Source organism: Diprion similis, chromosome 12 (genome assembly GCF_021155765.1).
Source record: "Diprion similis isolate iyDipSimi1 chromosome 12, iyDipSimi1.1, whole genome shotgun sequence".
NCBI lineage: Eukaryota > Metazoa > Arthropoda > Insecta > Hymenoptera > Diprionidae > Diprion > Diprion similis.
In genome coordinates, this window is record NC_060116.1 from 623,546 (window position 1) to 642,348 (window position 18,803).

The following is an 18,803-nucleotide window of genomic DNA, read 5'->3' on the forward strand; positions in this document are numbered from 1 at the left end:
TGTCGATAATTTAAACGTCATAAAAATTGACTGAGTGCCCTTCGGTAAGCGCATGGAAACAAGGTGCAGATTTTTTTGTGTCTGATCTGATATCATACTTGTGATTGGTAATTCGTTTTCTGAGGTGTTAAAATGACTGCGCTATACATATAGTATTTGGAAAAGTCCTTGCAGTCAATCTCATGAACGGTGTGAATTTGGTCAAGCATTGTAGTTTTAGATTTTATGGACGAAAGAGTTTGTTACTGGTATTTGAAATCTTATAAGTGGCATAGATGTGGTATTTGCCAAGAATATGCTTAATGTTTTGAGACGATGAAGCCAATGTTATGATTGTTGTCATTATTATGGTTTTCACAAATACTCTAATGGGTATTCTTGTACGCCTTTTCAACCCTTCGGGTTGAAATTCAGTTGCAAATTTTTGTGAATAATCATTTTTATAAGTGAATCTCTGACAGGGTTAAATTTTTTTTTCACTTTACAATGTGAGAGTAGGATGTTTCTGTTAAAATGACCAAAGGTCACACTCTGTTTAAACTGTAAGGGGTGATGAGACTTAAAATTAACCAATCCAAACCAAAAAAATAAACCAATCTGTGATATGTCAATCTAGATTAATCACGTATATATTGTGACGTGGCGGGTCTACCAGCCCGTCACCAACCCACACCTCCACTCCCAGGCGGCCGCGTGAATCGCACCTAGGGAGCAGGGGAGAGTCCTGTCGTGCCACATCGATGAACAGCCAGAGTTAGCTGTAAGATTTCGGTATTATTGCTAATGCTTTTTGTCATTCCCTCGCAGAATTCTCTGAGATGACCGCCACTGCCGCCGCCGCTGCCGACGCTCTGCACCAACCACCCTGCGCTGCCGTCGCGGGAAACCGGAGGGACGACTGGACGACCGGCGCGGAGTTCGAAGCCCCGGACCCAGTAGTCGCGCTGTTGCTTGCGTGATCATCGATGCCACTAAAGACATCTTGCTGGTGCCGCCCAGGGGTCGAGTTAGTCCAGTCGAATTAGCTCGAAAAAGGCGATATAAAAACATCAATTCTTTACAGCAATTTTTCTTCGGAATACTTTGGGGGGGGGGGGGTCACTGGCAGTCTAAGTTTCGGTTTTTGGGATACTAGACCCATTGCGTCATCCGCCATCTTGAATTTAAGTGTCAATTTTTGTTTATTAAATAACTCGTTTATTATCAATTGTACACGGAAAATAGTTATTACAAAAGTTGTTTGAAATCAAATTTCCCACAGTTTTGGTTCCTGTACATTTTTTCCTAGGATCGACATTTTTCGATTTATACCCGATAAAAGGAGGGGGTAAAATCTTATAACCGTATTATCACGTTTATTATCAATTTTACGCCAAAAATTATCATAAACAAAGTTGTTTAAAATCAAATTTTATACAATTTCTGCTCCTGAGAATTTTTTTCTACGATCGATATTTATCGATTTACACGCGAAAAGAGGGGGTTGATTATGTAACAACTCGTTCATTTTCGATTCTACGCAAAAAATAGTTATTACAAAACTTGTTTGAAATCAAATTCCCTACAATTTTGGTTCCCACAAATTTTTTCCTAGGATCGATATGGCTGATCAATATATGATAATTCAAGATGGCGGATGACGCAATGGGTCTAGTATCCCGAAAACCGAAACTTAGACTGCCAGTGACCCCCCCCCCCCCCCCCCCCAAAGCGTTCCGAAGGAAAATTGCTGTAAAGAATCAATGTTTTTATATTTGCTAATTCGACTGGGCTAAGTTGCCTTCACCTAAGTCCCCGCTAAGCCCGGCCTTGCCACCCGGCACCCCAAAAACAACAGGACTCAGCCTCCCCCTGGGTACTCCGATGCCGAAAAGGACCGCCCTCGCAACCTGCAGCACAGCGCGGTGAACAGACCGGCTGCGTATGCTCCCGCCGGTCTCTCGCCAAAATTTACCACCCCCCCCCCCCCCCCCCCCCCTGTAGTACCACCGCGGGATCGCGTTCATCGAGAGTGGGCGGCCACCTCACTCTCCCTTGCGCTGCGAACCAGGACCGTTCTGAGCTCAATTTCGTATCGTAACGAGCTTTCTAGAATATTCCCTGTGCTTTGCTTTCGTCTGTTACCGTTGTTTTTGTATCACTGCTGCCGGTACGTTACCTGTGCGGAACGTTTGTGTGGACGAGGAGCTGCCGTTCTCGTTACTACTACCGGGGCTATTTGCCGTGAAAAGGTAGGCTGACGTTATCCCGGATCTCACTGGCTATAGTCTATCACCGGCCTTAGGCCATTTTCCCCCATAGACTTATAAGATAGACCGAGCGCTTCTATAAGAGGCACTGACGCTTACATATGAAGGACAGAGATATCCGGGAATACTGCTCTCTCTTTTCAATCGGCGTCGTGGTGGGAGACAACGGAGCAGTGGAAGTGGAACAGCTTTGCGCCTGTCATATGCGTATTTCTCCTCGTTCTCCTCTACCACTCAGTCCCCACCACTAATATCGCCAGACAGAGAGAGAAATACTCCGGACATATCTCTGTCCTTTATATCCTTGCTTCAAGCGACTCATAAGAGCGCTCAGTCTATCTTATAAGTCTATGTTTTCCCCCATAGACGCAACAGGTTGCCGGCCGGCTTCGGTCGGCCATTTTAAATGAAAACCCGCGAGCCTCGTGGTAGCTAAGCTTTTCTGTTTGATTGTATTTTTGATCTTAATTGCTATTCTGGTTTTATTATTATTACAAGATACTCTGGTTGTTTATTCGGTGATTTTCTGGCGTCCAAGATTAACGAATAATTTGTAATAGATCGAGTACCGTGCCGCTTCCCAGCCGCGTACTAAGTACGTGAGTGCGAGAGAGAGAGAGAGAATCTGTGAGCGAGTGTGTGCGCCCGTGCCGTTGTTGCCGAGCGTAACTACCACCATCAAGCAGCGACAGGCGCCGTGCCGATATATTATAGACAAGCGAAAAAGGATTATCTTATACTTGTGAAAACGTTAAACTGTTAGCGAATTTGCTTTGGAATTGTTTCGTATTGTTATGAGTTCTGGAATTGTTAACGAATTTGCTTAGCTACGAATCTGTAATTGTATGTGATATTGAACTGTTAACAAATTTACTCGGCTTATTATTCGATTAGCTTGTTCGCTTGCTGCTCACTGCTCCTGGCCTATACCGCGTGATTTTGCAGTGTTATATTGAATTGTTTAATTGTATTGCGATATTATGTTTTATTTTGATTTGAATTCTATCGAAGCGTACTGCCACCGATAAGACCGCTTGCCGTGTAAATCTTTTATTTTTGTGTGCCTTCTGCCTTGCCGCATCGGCTTTACTTGTTAATAAGTGCTGGTAATTACATCTACAATCCTTGGATTGTTATCACTAATATCTCACCTTCGCGCCCATGTTCCCCTCACCGCTAGCGAGTCGACTGTTTTTTTTTGCTTGCCTGCTCTCGTTATAGTTTTGCTTTTGGGATTTAGCTGTTGTGAATTTGGTTCGCCGTTCGAGTCGGCGAACGACTGCTGTAGTCGAGGTCATTTTGAAACTGGTAAGAGTACAGTCTCTTACGGCTCTCTCAAGCCTGGCGCCCAACATCTGTTTTGCAGCGCCGTAATTATTATTCCATCTTTATACTGCCGTGTTGGAGAACGCCATTTTTGTAAACGAGCCTCTGTGCCGACCCCGCGTTTCCCCGGGTGAAGCAAAAAGCACGTTACAGTATCCAAAAGTTAGTTTTTTTTCTTGTCTTCTTTAAATTCGTAAGTAAATTTTAGATGCGAATGATGATTATTGAGCACATCGAGTAAAAAATCTATCTTATCTTTGAGGACACATGTGATGATGTAATAGACGTAGGCTTTGAGGAAAGGTAGTTCAAAGGTCAGAGAGCTTACACAGATTGTTGGAGATTTTTCATACAGCAAGACAGGGCTTGCTACAACTGGGCTGATTGATGAGCCCATCACTACGCCGAAAATTTGTGGGTAGAATTTATCCTTGTCCGTAAAAAAAGTGGAATTCAAGCAAATTTTAGTAGTGTGCCGAGCTGTGTCAGTCCATCTATCACTGATATCATTTAAGGCAAGATCCGTGGATATGTTAGTATATAGAGAAACCACATCCAAAAATAGCGAAGTGTAATTGTCAGGGATCTCAGTGTCTCTGATTTCCATTGAGAAAGACCATGAGTCTTTCACATGGAATTTTTGTTTGCCCTACAATATCAGCTCAGATACCAGAACAAAATTTTGATAGTTTGTAAGTTGGAGAACCATCATTAGACACAATATGGGGTTAGGTTTTTGGAAATAAAGGTCTTGATACGTAGTAAAAAACTTGTTAACGTTTCGACCCGAGGTGAGGGCCCTCCTCAAAAGGAAATGTCCCTCATTACCTCACGGCTGCTGTTACATTTCGTTAGACAATTCTTCCACCTTTTTTGTCTGATCTCTTTGACGAAGTATGATTGCGAACATGAGTAGATGAGAGTTACGTATAGCCATTAATTGAACGAAATAATGACCACAAAATTAAACTATGTTAATGTTCAAAATTTAACCACGTTTTTTCTACTCTCACAACACGTGTTGCCCAAGATTTTCGTCTATGATTATTATACGGCCGAACCTCAAGTCTTAATTTTTCTTCAAAAAAAGTTTAAATTTGTATATTATACAACCACAAAAAGTGCACATAATCCGAAACGTTGCACTGAGGTGATTATACTTAGATCGAGTTGTCTGCCTTCATTTGAATATTACTTTTTCCTATTTTTGTAGTATGGATTGTAATTGCAGTTTAGTCAACATTGTATTTGTTGTGTATTGATTGAACAGATTCAGTTACACATTTCGTTCTCAGGAGGGCCTTCAACTCGGGCCGCAACGTTAACAAGTTTTTTATGACCATTTCAACACATAGAGGTCAAGAACTAAGTTATTCATTAGACACAATAGGTCTAAGCGACGCATTCATTTGGTGAATTTTTGGTAGCAAGTAAATCTTGGGCAGAAGAGAATTGTAACACCTCAGGGATAACACTGTGGAGTTTGTGATGTAACCTTTGTTACTAATGTGATGAATGAATCATTCGTTCATTTTTTAATAGTCTGAGTGAAATCTTTACTTGTTTCATACATCGCGTTGCCGTTAATATTACCTCTGGCTTTGTGATTTTAATAAATTTTATACATGAGAACGGTGGTATTGTCCTTGTCAGCTTTTGTGACTATAATTTCTTTGTGTGATTGAAACAATTCTTTGCATTGTTTAAATCTCAAGGTGTCAACGTGAAAGAAGGTCGAGTTGTGATTCGAGAACTGCATTGTATTAGAAATGTGTCTAGCCACTTCGAATTTAACCTTATCTTAGACATCATTACTCAAGCCAGCTAATACAGACTTCACCGAACATCCAATCTCATTAACAAGAATATTATCGCTTTCGAAAGGAAATTCATGTTTTAGACCTTAGGCTGAAAATTTTTTGAATATCAGGTGGAATCTCAATCTTGGTAAGATTTGTGCACCATTGCAGCATTTGAGTTGTGATATGAAGATATATAATAGAAAAACTTACAAATTGATGCCGTCGTATCCTGCCCCGATTCCCACGTGATCAACGCCTGCGACACTTCGTATGTGATTTATGTGAGCTGAAATAATAAACGTTAGTGTATTAATAACATGACCTCAGTAGCACACAATTTAGGCAGGTGGAGGTTGTCTGGAGATTAATACACATTTAAAATTTCATTACAAAATTATCGTATAGTGAGTGTAGAATGAAAACATATGAACCGAAACTGGATCTCTTGGATGCGTTCTTACATGCTAAGAAGAACGTTGAGATTTGATTTTTGTTCGCTGCGTGATTAAATTTAGTTATACACCTGTTTTACGTAGTTTAGTTTGTATGAATTTCGGAAATCTGCTAGTCAGCTCCTTCGGTCTTCTCGTTTAGTTCACCCACATTCTGAGAGTTTGTTAAGTTGGATCCAGCCAACCATCACTAAGTGTGATTGAATTAATTATTGATGACAACACTTGGGTTCAATACAGGTTTATTTACACAATCTCCTTTAGGTTCCGTATAGTAGGGTTGACAATTGTTGTATAAACTGATGATTGTCACTTATCATAGTGCCAACTCTTACTAATTGTAAGTCTCGGAAGTTCTGAGTTTAATTATACTATCATTTGATTCTATTATTTCTGTAAAGTTCGGATCTGTGCTATTCAGTGTTTCAAACTCTTCTCTGCTCTGTTCTGAATTGGGACTGTTGAATTTTATCTGAGAGTAAGCAAAAAAAAAAAAACAAGATAATTAAGAGTGATTGTTGACAGGAATATGAATCTGGTAAGTTTAATGCTCCTTCGCAGAACATTAAGAAAAACGAACTGAGGAGAAGCGAGATCGCCCGCTCTCTCTGCTCTTTGCACAGCACCTCACGCGTCATATCAGGTAGCTTGATTATAGAGACCCCCAGTAATGCCGGACTCTGCTCGAATCATTCCAACAGGGACCGATGTAGTGGAAAAGTAGAAGGGGTGCAAAATAGTTGTGGTTCTTCGCGAGTCTGTAATTATTATACCGGGACAATCTCTAGAAACTACACAAGAACTGCGCATGCGCGAGTTTAAATCGGCCGTCCGTGCAGTCTGGCCACCACGAGTCTCTGCTGTCAAACTCTGTGTCTATTTTTAAGGTTAGAATCTCAAGTAATTGAGGTAGTCACTTGGAAAGGCTTGGGAAGCATTTGTTATTGAAAATTGATGGTTCAAAGAACGGTCGGAATTTAATGCTGATGCTCTTTGAAAATTCGTCCTAGTCGATTGAAAACAAGAAATCTGTTCAACTGTTGGCTGCTAGGGAGAAACGAAGCAGGTACGTCGGGCCAATTTATTTAATTATTTTCATTACTTCATACATTGAGAATAACAATAATTTTTTTTTGTTTCAATAGAAAATACAGCCAAAATAATAGCATCTCTGCGTTCGCTGATATCTCCTCCTCCCGTTCAATTCATGACACGTGCAGAGATCATCGCCATTTTTGTTGGTTGGTGAAGGAAGTTGTAGGTCTTACGGTTTCTTTTGATTTCAAATCTAATCTAAAAAAATCTAATCCGAAGAGTCGAAACTCAGTAACGTTCTGTGACACAAGTTAAAAATCAACATTTTCAAAATGTGCCTCAGTGTCACAATTAGCTTTAAGGATAACCATGTTTTAGAGTAATGTTCAGAACATTCATATGAAGACATTGACTGTGACGTAGCGGGTCTACCAGCCCGTCACCGACCCGCACCTCCACGCCCAGGCGGCCGCGTGAATTGCTCCTAGGGAGCAGGGGAGAGTCCTACCGTGCCCTATCAATGAACAGCCAGAGTTAGGTTTAAGATTTTTGTATTATTGCTAATGCTTTTTGTTGTCCGGCGCAATAGTCTCTGAGGTGACCGCCACTGCCGCCGCCGCTGCCGACGCCATTCACCAACCACCCTGCACTGCCGTCGCGGGAAACCGGAGGGACGACTGGACGACCAGCGCGGAGTTCGAAGCCCCGGACCCAGTAGCCGCGCTGTTGCGTGCGTGATCATCGCTGCCGCCAAAGACATCTCGCTGCTGTCGCCCAGGGGTCGAGTTGCCTCTACCTGAGTCCCCGATAAGCCCGCCCTTGCCACCCGGCACTAAAACCACCGGACTCAGCCTCTCCCTGGGTACTTCGATGCCGAAAGGACGTCTCCGCTTCGAGCTGACCGCCCTCGCAACCCGCAGCACAGTGCAGCGAACAGACCGGCTGCCTAGGCTCCCGCCGGTCTAACTCCAAAATTTACGTATCAGCCCCCCCCCCCCCCCCCCCCCCCGTAGCGCCACCGCGGGATCGCGTTCATCGCAAGCGGGCGGCCACCTCACTCTTCCTTGCGCTGTGAATCTGTGTAGTCGTTACTGTTTCTCCTCTAGTACCGGGTGTTCTCGATTCCCGCTTGCGTTGATTAACTGTTGATTTTCGATTATCTTGCTGCGACTGTTCGAAGTATTGGCACCGAGTGTTCTTCTTTTTGAGGAAAAAGAGTAGCCGCCTTTCAAGAGGCCGAAATTGTTTGCCGCCGTAAAAAGGTAAGCTGACGTTACCCCGAATCTAGCTGGCTATAACTTATTATCGGTCTCTGGCCATTTTTCCCTTCGCAACAGGTTGCCAGCCGGCTTCGGTCGGCCATTTTAAGCGTGAAAGCCCGCGAGCCTCGTGGTAGCTAAGCTTTTCTACTAATTGTATTCTTAATCTTATTTGCTGCTTTGTTTCACTATTATTGTAAGATACTCTGATTGTTCATTCGGTGATTTTCTGCCGTTTTATTGTAACGACTCATTTGTAATCAAACTGAGTATCGTGCCGCTTCGCGGCCGCGTACCGAGTACGTGAGTGCAAGAGAGAACGCGAATCTGTGAGTGAGTGTGTGCGCCCGTGCCGTTGTTGCCGAGTGTAACTACCACCGTTAAGCAGCGACAGGCGACCGTTCCGATATATTGTAGAAAAAAGCGAAAGAGGATTATCTTATACGTGTCAGAACGTGAAAATGCTAGCGAATTTGTTTTTGAATTGTTTCGTATTAATATGAGTTCTGGAATTGTTAACGAATTTGCTTTGCTACGAATCTGAAATTTTATGAGATATCGAACTGTTAACGCATTTACTTCGCTCATTATTCGCTTAGCTTGGTCGCTTGCCGCCTACTGCTTCTAGCTTATATTGCTTGATTTTGCCGTGATATATTTAATTGTTTAATTTTGTTGCCATGTTATGTTTTATTTTTATTTGAATTGTTTAGAAGCGTACCGCCACCGATAAGACCGCTTGCCGTGTAAATCTTTTATTTTGTGCCTTCTGCCTTGCCGTAACGGCTTTCCTTGTTAATTAATGCTGGTAATTAAATCTACAATCATTTGATTGTCATCTATACTATCTTACCTTCGCGCCCACGTTCCCCTCATCGCTAGCTAGTCTGCCGTGTTGGAGAACGCCATTTTTGTAAAGGAGCCTCTGTGCCGACCTCGCTTTCCCCCGGGTGAAGCAAAAAGCACGTTACATGACTTATCGAATTCAAGATTATACCCCTTGTTCCTTTGAAACAGATGAATATCTAATTTTCAACGAAGTTCATGAAAATATCTACTCAAACCTAAATCCAATACAATATCTTCTTCATAGTGCTCCGAACATCATCCAGTAACATGAATATCCGGATGGAATGCCTGTGTCGCAGAAACCGTTATAAAATTGTTTGTTTTTAACTTGTGACACTAGATAACTTTTGCGTTGCAAATTCCATTTCCGATCTCAGGATGAGATTTTTTGTTTCGAACAGTGTTAATATGGTATGCAGAATCAATTGTAATAAATGGAGTTTCACAAACTTTCAGTCTCAATGAAGGACCATGGTAAGAGTATAAAATTGAATCTGGTTTCAAGCTATCAATAAGTTACCGGATAACTCCCTGACAGAGATTCATCATAAAAAAGTTAGCCAGCAAGCAAATCCTATTGTAGACCAATTGATCATTTGTAAAGTGTACTAATAAGTGAATGCATTCCTTAAACCGTGCTGGGGTTGAACGAGACACAAGCACGCATGATAGCTGCAACTAGCTAGTCAGATGATACTGTCAATTAATATCGACTTTAAAGACATTTTCAACTGAAGTTATCCAACATTTTTAGATTGAGATTGATTCAGTTTACCTATTAAAATTCATGCCTGGAATCTGATTTAACACTTGAAACACTATTTATCTGAGTTGAGTGCCAAGAGAGTAAGAAATAAAATATTAAAACTGCAGAAAATAAAATTTGAAAACTGATGCAGGCCAATAATACTGCTTGAATTACAATAGTGCACGGAATGATCGCTCTGTAGAATGAATTGGCAGCAATTGTTGAATAACAAACTTATTACTATTGGCTCGATCAATCTAGAATGATCGAATATTCAGACACCATGATCTGTAGCGTGTCGTGCTCTTCAATTTTGCCTCGACTTATGTTCAGAAGGTGGCGATGACTTGAAGAAATTCCCTCGGGTACCTGTTGTCTGATGGAACAATGGAACAACCAGGTTTGATGGTTGGAAGAGTGGCGCCAATCGAGAAACTAGGGTCCTAGCCACCAAAACATTTTGACCATCAGGTAAGGTATGATTTTAACCAAATTAACCTATTATCAACCAAACTTGAAACTTTGAGTCTGTCAGAACAAACGAATCTTATCATTGAATACATGTGAAAATATTGTAATATGCAAAGATCACAGAATCAGAAATTTACTTACAAGCTTCGATGCCTGACAACTTTAGTCTCGCTTCGATGATGGCTTGTTTCCTACCTGAAGATATTAAAAGGTATTATTATCAGACAAGAGCTTCTCATTGTTTCGGATACTACTAGATTTTAATAAATTGATACAAAAAAACGAATTGCTACTTTTTGCACTCCGAAGCTTTGTGTTTCAAGATAGACTATTTCTTTTGTTCCTTGTTACTGATTTCATTTTAGTATTCCATGTTCATCGGCACTGATTACTGGCTTCCGGAGCATTGCACTGTAACAAGTCTACTCCAGAGCTACCTTTTACTCGGTTTCAACAATCCATTTATTTTCAATTTTATGTAAATAAAGAATCTGTTTAAAATAAATAATATTTTTACTTACCTGCCTTAGTTCGGCTAGACTTCCACTCGTCGATGACGTTCCACATTTAATTTCGGATTTCTTCTTTCAATAAATAACTGATCCAATTTCTGTAGCTTTTGATATTTGTTTCTCCATTGACGCCTTTATTGTGTCGATTAAATATCTTTTAATATCAACTACGGTATTGCTAAATGACATTTTCCTCAGAAAATTTACGACAAATAGGAATAAATATCAACATAACTTCAATACGCTACTTCACGCGCGAGATATTCAGAGCCTTGTCACATTTCGTGTATGTTGGTTGCCTTGGTTCGCTGACGAAAGTAACTTCGCGGGGCAATTTCGCTGACCAATGAGATTGAATTATTTGGGGCATGCGCAGGCTTGTATTGTTTCTAGAGATTGTCCCGGTATATTAGTTGATACTTATCAATACTTGAGAGTGAAGGTTTCCGATTAGTGAGTTATATTTTGTCGGGGGGTTAGCGCAAGACGACAGGTTCAGGGAGGCAAGCGGTGAAGCGCTTATTGGTTGCATTGTCGTTAAAATAAAGGCGCTATTCTTAGTTTCATGAATACGGGCTTATCTGTCTGTAAGGAATACATGATTTCTCTTCCCACGTTTCCTGTGTTTAGTCTATGAAATTATTCTAATTGACTGATGAGTTCAAAATCTATTTCAATTGGTTATTACTCTGAGTCATTACAGCTCAGATCATGAATGCATCGTTTTATGTGAAGGCTTATGTAAGTAACTGTAACAGTCACATGCGAAAATTAAATATACGCTGCTTAATGCCTCATAGGTATAAGCTTGGCTGATGAAATAACGGGTAGTATGGCATGTGTGAACTATCTATGCAAGAGTATCGCACGTCACAATAATAACCGTGCATGTCGGTATTGGGCTCAGAACGATAGTAAGAGCGCGTAAGGCTTTCTTATGGTAAGTGCACGTTGGTAAAGGTAAGGCGCAGAGAGGGCACTGCGGTAGTTATCGGCTAGGATGTAAGAACGTTTTGATATCAATCGTATCAAAGCATAATATAATATTCAATCGCGTACTCATTTACGACCTTACGTTGACAATACGTACATGTCGGCGCACGATATTCTGGACGTGCTTTCTCGCGCTGTGATGGTTATAACATTAAAAGACATTTGGTTAATATTTAGTCTAAGCATATTTGTTAGTATTTAGATTAGTCATAGACCCTTTAGCCTATAAGTGGCGTAAGGGGACGTGCGAGGCGAAAGACTCTGAGATGCAGAGCCTTTTGTCGAACGTAGCCACAGCCCTAGAAGAGGCTATCTTGAGTGACAGTTGCATTGGAACCGAGCTAGAGATCGGTACAGAATCGTGAAATATATTGAGAGTATTCTACGGGCAGGGTGGATTCGTTGTCGCATCGCCCTGTACGCGATAGTTAATTGATTAGTGAAATAGAAACGGACTACATTAGAGATAGAGACATTTCTTAGTGAATTAAGACTATTATTTGTGTTGTTATTATTAGTGATTGAATTAAGTGTAAACGTAGCTCCTGCAAGAGCAACTATGGACGCCCCTGGACCGCGCTCCCCGACATATATTATATTATATATATATATATATATATATATATATATATATATTGAAGTTCGAAAATCTAAATTTCGGATATCCAGAAATAATGACGTCACCAAATGTTTTTTTCTTCAGACGTCAGAGTTCCGACGGCGAAAATCAGTTAGCAGAATTCTTAATTTCGGAAATAGACGCTCAGATCAGAGGACGTACGGAAATCGCGCTCCAGGTCCTTCATCGGGTGAATTTTGACTTCCAGGACCGGCACTCCGTAGTTCCTGCGCCCCAAGTGCTTTGCCTGGTGGATTGCGACTTCAAGGAGCAGCGCTCCGTAGTTCCCTTGCTCCAGGTCTTTTACCTGGTGAATTTCAACTTTCAGGACCAGCGCTCCATAGTTCTCGTGCTCCAGGTCGTTTACACGGTAAATTTCGAATTACAGAACAAGCACTCCGTAGTTCCTGCGCTCTAGGTCATGTACACGGTGAATTTCAATTTTCAGATCAAGCGCCCCGTGGTTTTTGCGCTCTGGGTTGTCCTCCAGGTGAATTTCGACGTGCAGATTCTTCATGCAGTGAATTTTGATGCATACTAATATTGAAAGTAGTGTATATATATAGGAGTTCTGAATTCTAGTTCTAATTTCCGCCACCAGCGGGCGTGACCTCCCTGCTTTACTGACAGTTGGTGTGACCCGTGAGCACGCTCGATACCAGCGGCGTTCTCTGTATCAATAAATCGCTTAAAGTAAAAAAACCTATGATCTATTGCAAAAATTCCAGGAAATGCAACCTTTCAGGGGAAGTAGCAATACAAGGGGGATTCTGCGTAGAAATACCTACTTTACCGGCTAAGCACCCTCCCCCCGCCGCCGTCCAGCCCGGACGCAAACCCATCAAGGTTATCCCTACTCCGGCGAGCTGTCAGCGTTCTGCGTTACCATCACTTTGAGTCTTGTCGGTAAGGGGTTACCATCGTTTTGATCCTTGTCGGTAAGGAATCCCCTAGATTGATGTGCCGGTCGGTAAAAAATCCCCTAGATTGGCGTGCCGGTCGGTAAGAAGTGCTCTGTCAGTTACCGTAGATCTTACCCTTACCATGCCTATCGAGCGTGATCGAGCGGGATCGAGAATCTGCCTTACCGAGTGCAACCGCGAACCCTCAAACGTTCGAGCGCACCTCCGTGAATCCTTCAACGTTCGAACAAGAATCCTCGCACGTGTCGCGTTGATAGCTTCCAGAAAGTTCTAGAAGATTCTCCAACGATCGAGAGGTTTCGAGGCGGAAGTCCAACGTTGGGAGGCTTACGCAATGACTCCGACAAGTTTCGACTTGACGTCGAGCGGCCCGAGGTCGAAGAATTGCGGTGCGACGTTGAATACGACGACCCTGAACGAATTCTCGGAATCTTAGGCAGACAAACAATTCTCGGAATCGTCCGACGAGTCGCGACTTGACGTCGAGAGGCCTGCGTCCATCGGTTTTCGGTGCAACGTTGAATTCTGGAAGGTTCTGAGCGCTTGGTGGGAGAAATATGGTATAAAAGCCTGAATTTCAGAACGTTATTCTCTCAACGATTCTTCAGCTCTTATGAAGCGATCCTCCGACAAAGCACAACTACGCCGGCGAATTGATCTGTTCTTAAAAAATCTTGAAGACTTGAAAAAAATTGTTCATCAAAAATTTGAACTTAACAAAGTGACAAAGAAGTTGAAAAGTTTGAAATTGTGAAAAAATTAACACCAACAATGGATTTCACAAAATTAAACAAAATTGGCAAACTGCAAGAATTCCTACCAACGAGGAAGCTATCCGACTTGGAAGTTTTAAAAAATTACCGAATCACAAGTGTCAGGAGGGTACAGACTCGATTTGGTCAACGGGTGGTCGTCGATGTGGATGCGACGTTCAGCGTCTTTCTCCCGGCACGCATGGCGAAGGTACTCTGCGAGGACGACGGTCTCATGCAGAACTTGGTGCAGGCTGTCGAGAAGGATCGCTTGCTGCTGAAGTATCTGGGCGGTCAATATAACCCGGTGGAATTCACCGATGCGTCTACTCTCGAATAAGTTTGCACTTAATTTAAGTTTTAGACATTTAAGCAAAATTATGTGCATTATTGTTTTAAAGAATATATTTTTTCACAAAATTACAAAATACTACTACTACTACTAAGACTGTACTACGACTGTACTACTACTCCACACACATGATTATAATGAGGGGTCTCTCGAAAGCTGTTACATTGATCTGAAACACACAAACACAACAAAAACTGTAACTTTAGAAAATTTTAATATACCCTAGAATCACGTAAGTTTTGTAGTTTTCATTGTAAAATAAAGAAACCAATTAATCGAACTTGTTATAAAAGTTATCGTTTTCATTGTAAAATAAAGAAACCAATTAATCGAATTTGTTATAAAAGTTATCACACCATTGTCCAAATACTTGAAAAAAAATTTTATCAGCGAACGAATTATGTAAAAAATTATAAAATAACTTCATCTTACACTTTGAGGAATAACCACGAACCATCCCCCACTCTTTCCAAACGGGCTGTCACACCCGCTGTGTAAACAAAAATATCGTCTCGGTCCCCATCGCCATAGATCATAATGGCAAGTTGAACCGATCGAACGAGGAAGCCTCGAGGGAGGTGCTCAGCCCATTCTCGAGGCACTTTCACGTTTGGTAAAATGTGGACATACTCCATTTGTGAGAAAAAAATAATTCCGTTAGATATGCAAAGTCTTGATTGCCCATCACACATAGACGAAAAAATTTCGATATTCTGATAAAACTTACCGATATTTTTTTTTTTTTTAAACAATTCTTTTTTTGATATTCCCGGGGAAAAAAAATCTGAAAAAAAGGCACACACGCTAAATTATTTCTCTTCGTTCGAGTAAAAATCCAAAGTTGTTGCACAATAAACGTTAAATACTTTATAACTGCATTGATTTCGATCACCCACCTTGACGTTTTCACGGTTCGACTGTGAATGATTTCATCAGGCTTATGGAGCATCCCACTCTTCGTGCAGCTTCTTCAAGTGTTTAGGTTCACAATTAAACCTATACGAAATCTCGAAGTCGTTGACACTTGTCGGTTACGTTTGTAAATTACCGCTGTCTTACTCTGCTCTACTGAACTAATGCAGAGGTCTCGAAATCGTAAACCTGACACCGCTGGCGAAGTAAAAACATCCCCATCGCGTGCTCAGAGAACGATATCTACTAATACTATTGCACTACCACAGCTCTGTCTCGTACATGAAGCGTGTGAAACTTCATCGTCGAGTTCCAAGAACTGTCTTACACGAGCAGCAGATTCGCTCGAAAAGATCTCAAAATGTTCGTTAAAGAATATTGTTCGCTCAAGTTCGATGATATGTGTGAGTCACGATGTACCATAAAAGGGACCGCGTCGGCGTAGAGCAATCATTACGATGCAAGCTTTGCAACGATAACTCTTGTCAAGTGTGCGATTGAAGAAGAAACAAACATGGATTCCGAAAAGTGCTTGAAATTGATAAAAATCATGGAGACGGCGTTCAAGATTTTGAGCAAGAAATCTTCACCGGCCGAGGTTCAGAAATGGATGCGATTTGGAGCCCAAAATACAAGGCTTCTGAACAAAATTTTACGAAAGAACGCCTTGACGATCGGGGAGAAGACACGGATTTTGACAACGATCGGAATATTGAAATCGTTGACTGCAAAATTCCAACAGTTTCGAAAAGTAGGCGACGGATTACAAAGCCGACGGCGGAGCGATGAGTAAAATGGGAAGATTCGGAGACGGCGTTCGAAAGTCGAATTAGAACGGGTGCTGTAATAAATCTGCAACACAAGGATTTGGGTGTGTTTTTGAAAGATGCCAAACACCTGGTCGTTGCAAGACTCAAGAACATGCTACGTAAGACGGGAAGTTTGAAAGCCAACTGTGTTTTATCCTGTAAATTTAGTGTTACAAAGAACGCTAAAATTGTGGAAGACATTAAATTTTTTAACACCAAAAATCAAGTTATCCTCCAACCAACGGACATACATGGGTGGTTCGAAGAGAATGTCAAGCAGAAAGTGATGGCCAAGGTTAAAGACTTCCAAGAAAAAGACTCTGGCTGGTCTTTGACTGAAATCATCAATTTGACTGTAAATATCAACAAGTACGTGCCACTATGAGGAGGTGTGTTCACAGATACACCACTACCCAAAGATATTCAAAATAAGAAGGCCGTTGTCAACATCCGTAACAGCGACTCGTATTGCTTTCTATGGTCGGTCACCGCAGCCCTCTTTCCAGCCACCAATAAAAATCCCAATGAAGTCAGCTCGTACCCACATTTCAGCTCAGTGCTACGGTACGATGGTTTGAATTTTCCAATGTCCTTAGATCAAATTCCAAAATTTGAAAAACTCAACGATCTTTCGATTAACGTCTACAGTATCGATTATACTGACAAAAAAAGAATGAACAGTGAAATTGTACCCGTTTATTTAAGTCGAAGCAAGTCTGATAAACCTGTAATTCATCTTTTAATGTTAGAGACTAAAATTGACAATGATGATGATGATGATGATGATGATGGTATGCAAAATTACACAAAGAACAGAAGAATACACCATTTTGCATGTATTCGAAATTTATCACGATTAACAAGATCTCAAATTTCTGGTCACCGTGCTCGTACTTGGTTATGCGATAGGTGTCTGTCACACTTTCAATCTGAAAGATGTTTGTTGAAGCACAATGTAGATTGCCTGAACTTGAACAAAACCAAAGTTATTTTACCGACCGAAGAGGACAAGATTCTTAAATTCAAAAATTTCAAACATAAAGAAACTGTTCCATTCTGCAATTACGCAGATCTAGAATGTCTACTGCAACCCACTCTTAAAAGTCTTGGGGAAAACAGAACAATTTATCAGAAGCATACGCCGTACAGTATAGCCTATTATCTACATTGTGCGTTGAATGATTCAATTTCAAAATTCGAAATTAATCGTGGAGAGACTTGCATTCAATAGTTTGTGACTGAGTTAGAGAAATTGGCACATTCGTTAGAAACTTATTTCAAAACTGTTGTACCAATGGAACCGCTTAATTTCCATCAAATCAACGAACTTCATTCGGCAACAGTGTGTCACATCTGTGAAAAACCGTTTACGCTCGAAGACGTCAAACATCGTGATCACTGCCATTTCACTGGAAAGTATCGTGGTGCTGCTCATCGAGGCTGCAACCTGAATTATCAAAACTCACATACAATTCCTGTGATATTCCACAATCTATCGGGTTATGATTCCCATTTTTTAATTAAAGCGTTGGCTACATCGTTCGAGGCCACAATCCAGCTTCTACCCGTAAACAAAGAAAAGTACATTTCTTTTACGAAATATGTCAAGGGAACAGATATAAAGTTTAGATTCATAGGTTCGTTCCGCTTCATGCCCAGTAGTCTTGAGAAGTTAGCAACGTATCTGGGTGATGATCGAAAATCAATTACACGAAAGTTTTGCCATAATTTAGATAAATTTCAGTTATTGACTAGAAAAGGTGTTTTTCCGAATGAGTATATCGATAATTGGGAGAAGCTTGACGACAGACGATTACCGACCAAACCACAATTTTATTCGAAATTAAACGATCGGGATATATCAGACGACGACTAAGCACATGCATGTGAAGTTTGGCAAACTTTTAACGTTCAAACTTTGGGAGAGTATTCAGATTTATATCTACAAACAGACGTATTCTTACTAGCTGACATTTGTCAAAATTTTCGACAGAATTGTTGGACAACTCAAAAACTGGACCCATTACATTACTACACAGCGCCCGGTCTGTCGTTTGATGCAATGTTAAAGTGTACCGGCATCGAGCTCGAGCTTCTCACTGATATCGATATGATTATGTTTATAGAAAAAGGTATCCGAGGTGGTGTGTCGCAGTGTTCGAACAGATACGCAAAAGCCAACAACAGATATATGGGAGAGGCATTCGATCCACAAGTCGAAGAATCTTATCTCATGTACTTCGATGTTAACAATTTGTACGGTGCTGCTATGAGCTTTGCTCTGCCATACAGTTCCTTCGAATGGGTATCAGATTTCAGACAATGCGACGTTCTTACCATCTCGGACGATGCGGAGTTCGGTTACATATTAGAGGTAGATTTGGAATATCCTGCGGAACTGCATGAAATACATAAAGACTTACCACTGTGTCCGGAGCACTACATACCTCCGATCTCGAGTACACAGCAACCGAAATTGATGACCACGCTACTTCCCAAACAAAACTATGTTATTCATTACCGTGTTTTAAAACAATGCTTACAATTAGGTCTGAAGTTGGTTAAAATTCACAAAGTTCTCAAATTCCGGCAAACACCATGGCTCAAAAATTACATAGATTTGAATACTGATTTACGGAAAAAATCGAACAACGAATTTGAAAAAAACTTTTATAAATTAATGAACAACGCAGTTTTCGGTAAAGCAATGGAAAATGTTAGGAAGTATAGAGATGTCAGG

At 41.1% G+C, this 18,803-nt stretch overlaps 1 protein-coding gene across 1 annotated transcript in view; it reads right to left on the reverse strand.

Moving 5' to 3' along the window:
• LOC124413421 (dipeptidase 1-like) overlaps positions 1-18,803 on the reverse strand; it is a 1,027,592-nt gene that overhangs the window by 199,678 nt on the left and 809,111 nt on the right. The window contains exon 10 of the mRNA XM_046893982.1: positions 5,588-5,663. Within this exon, the coding sequence (XP_046749938.1) occupies positions 5,588-5,663 (76 nt within the window). The remainder of the gene's footprint in view (positions 1-5,587; positions 5,664-18,803) is intronic.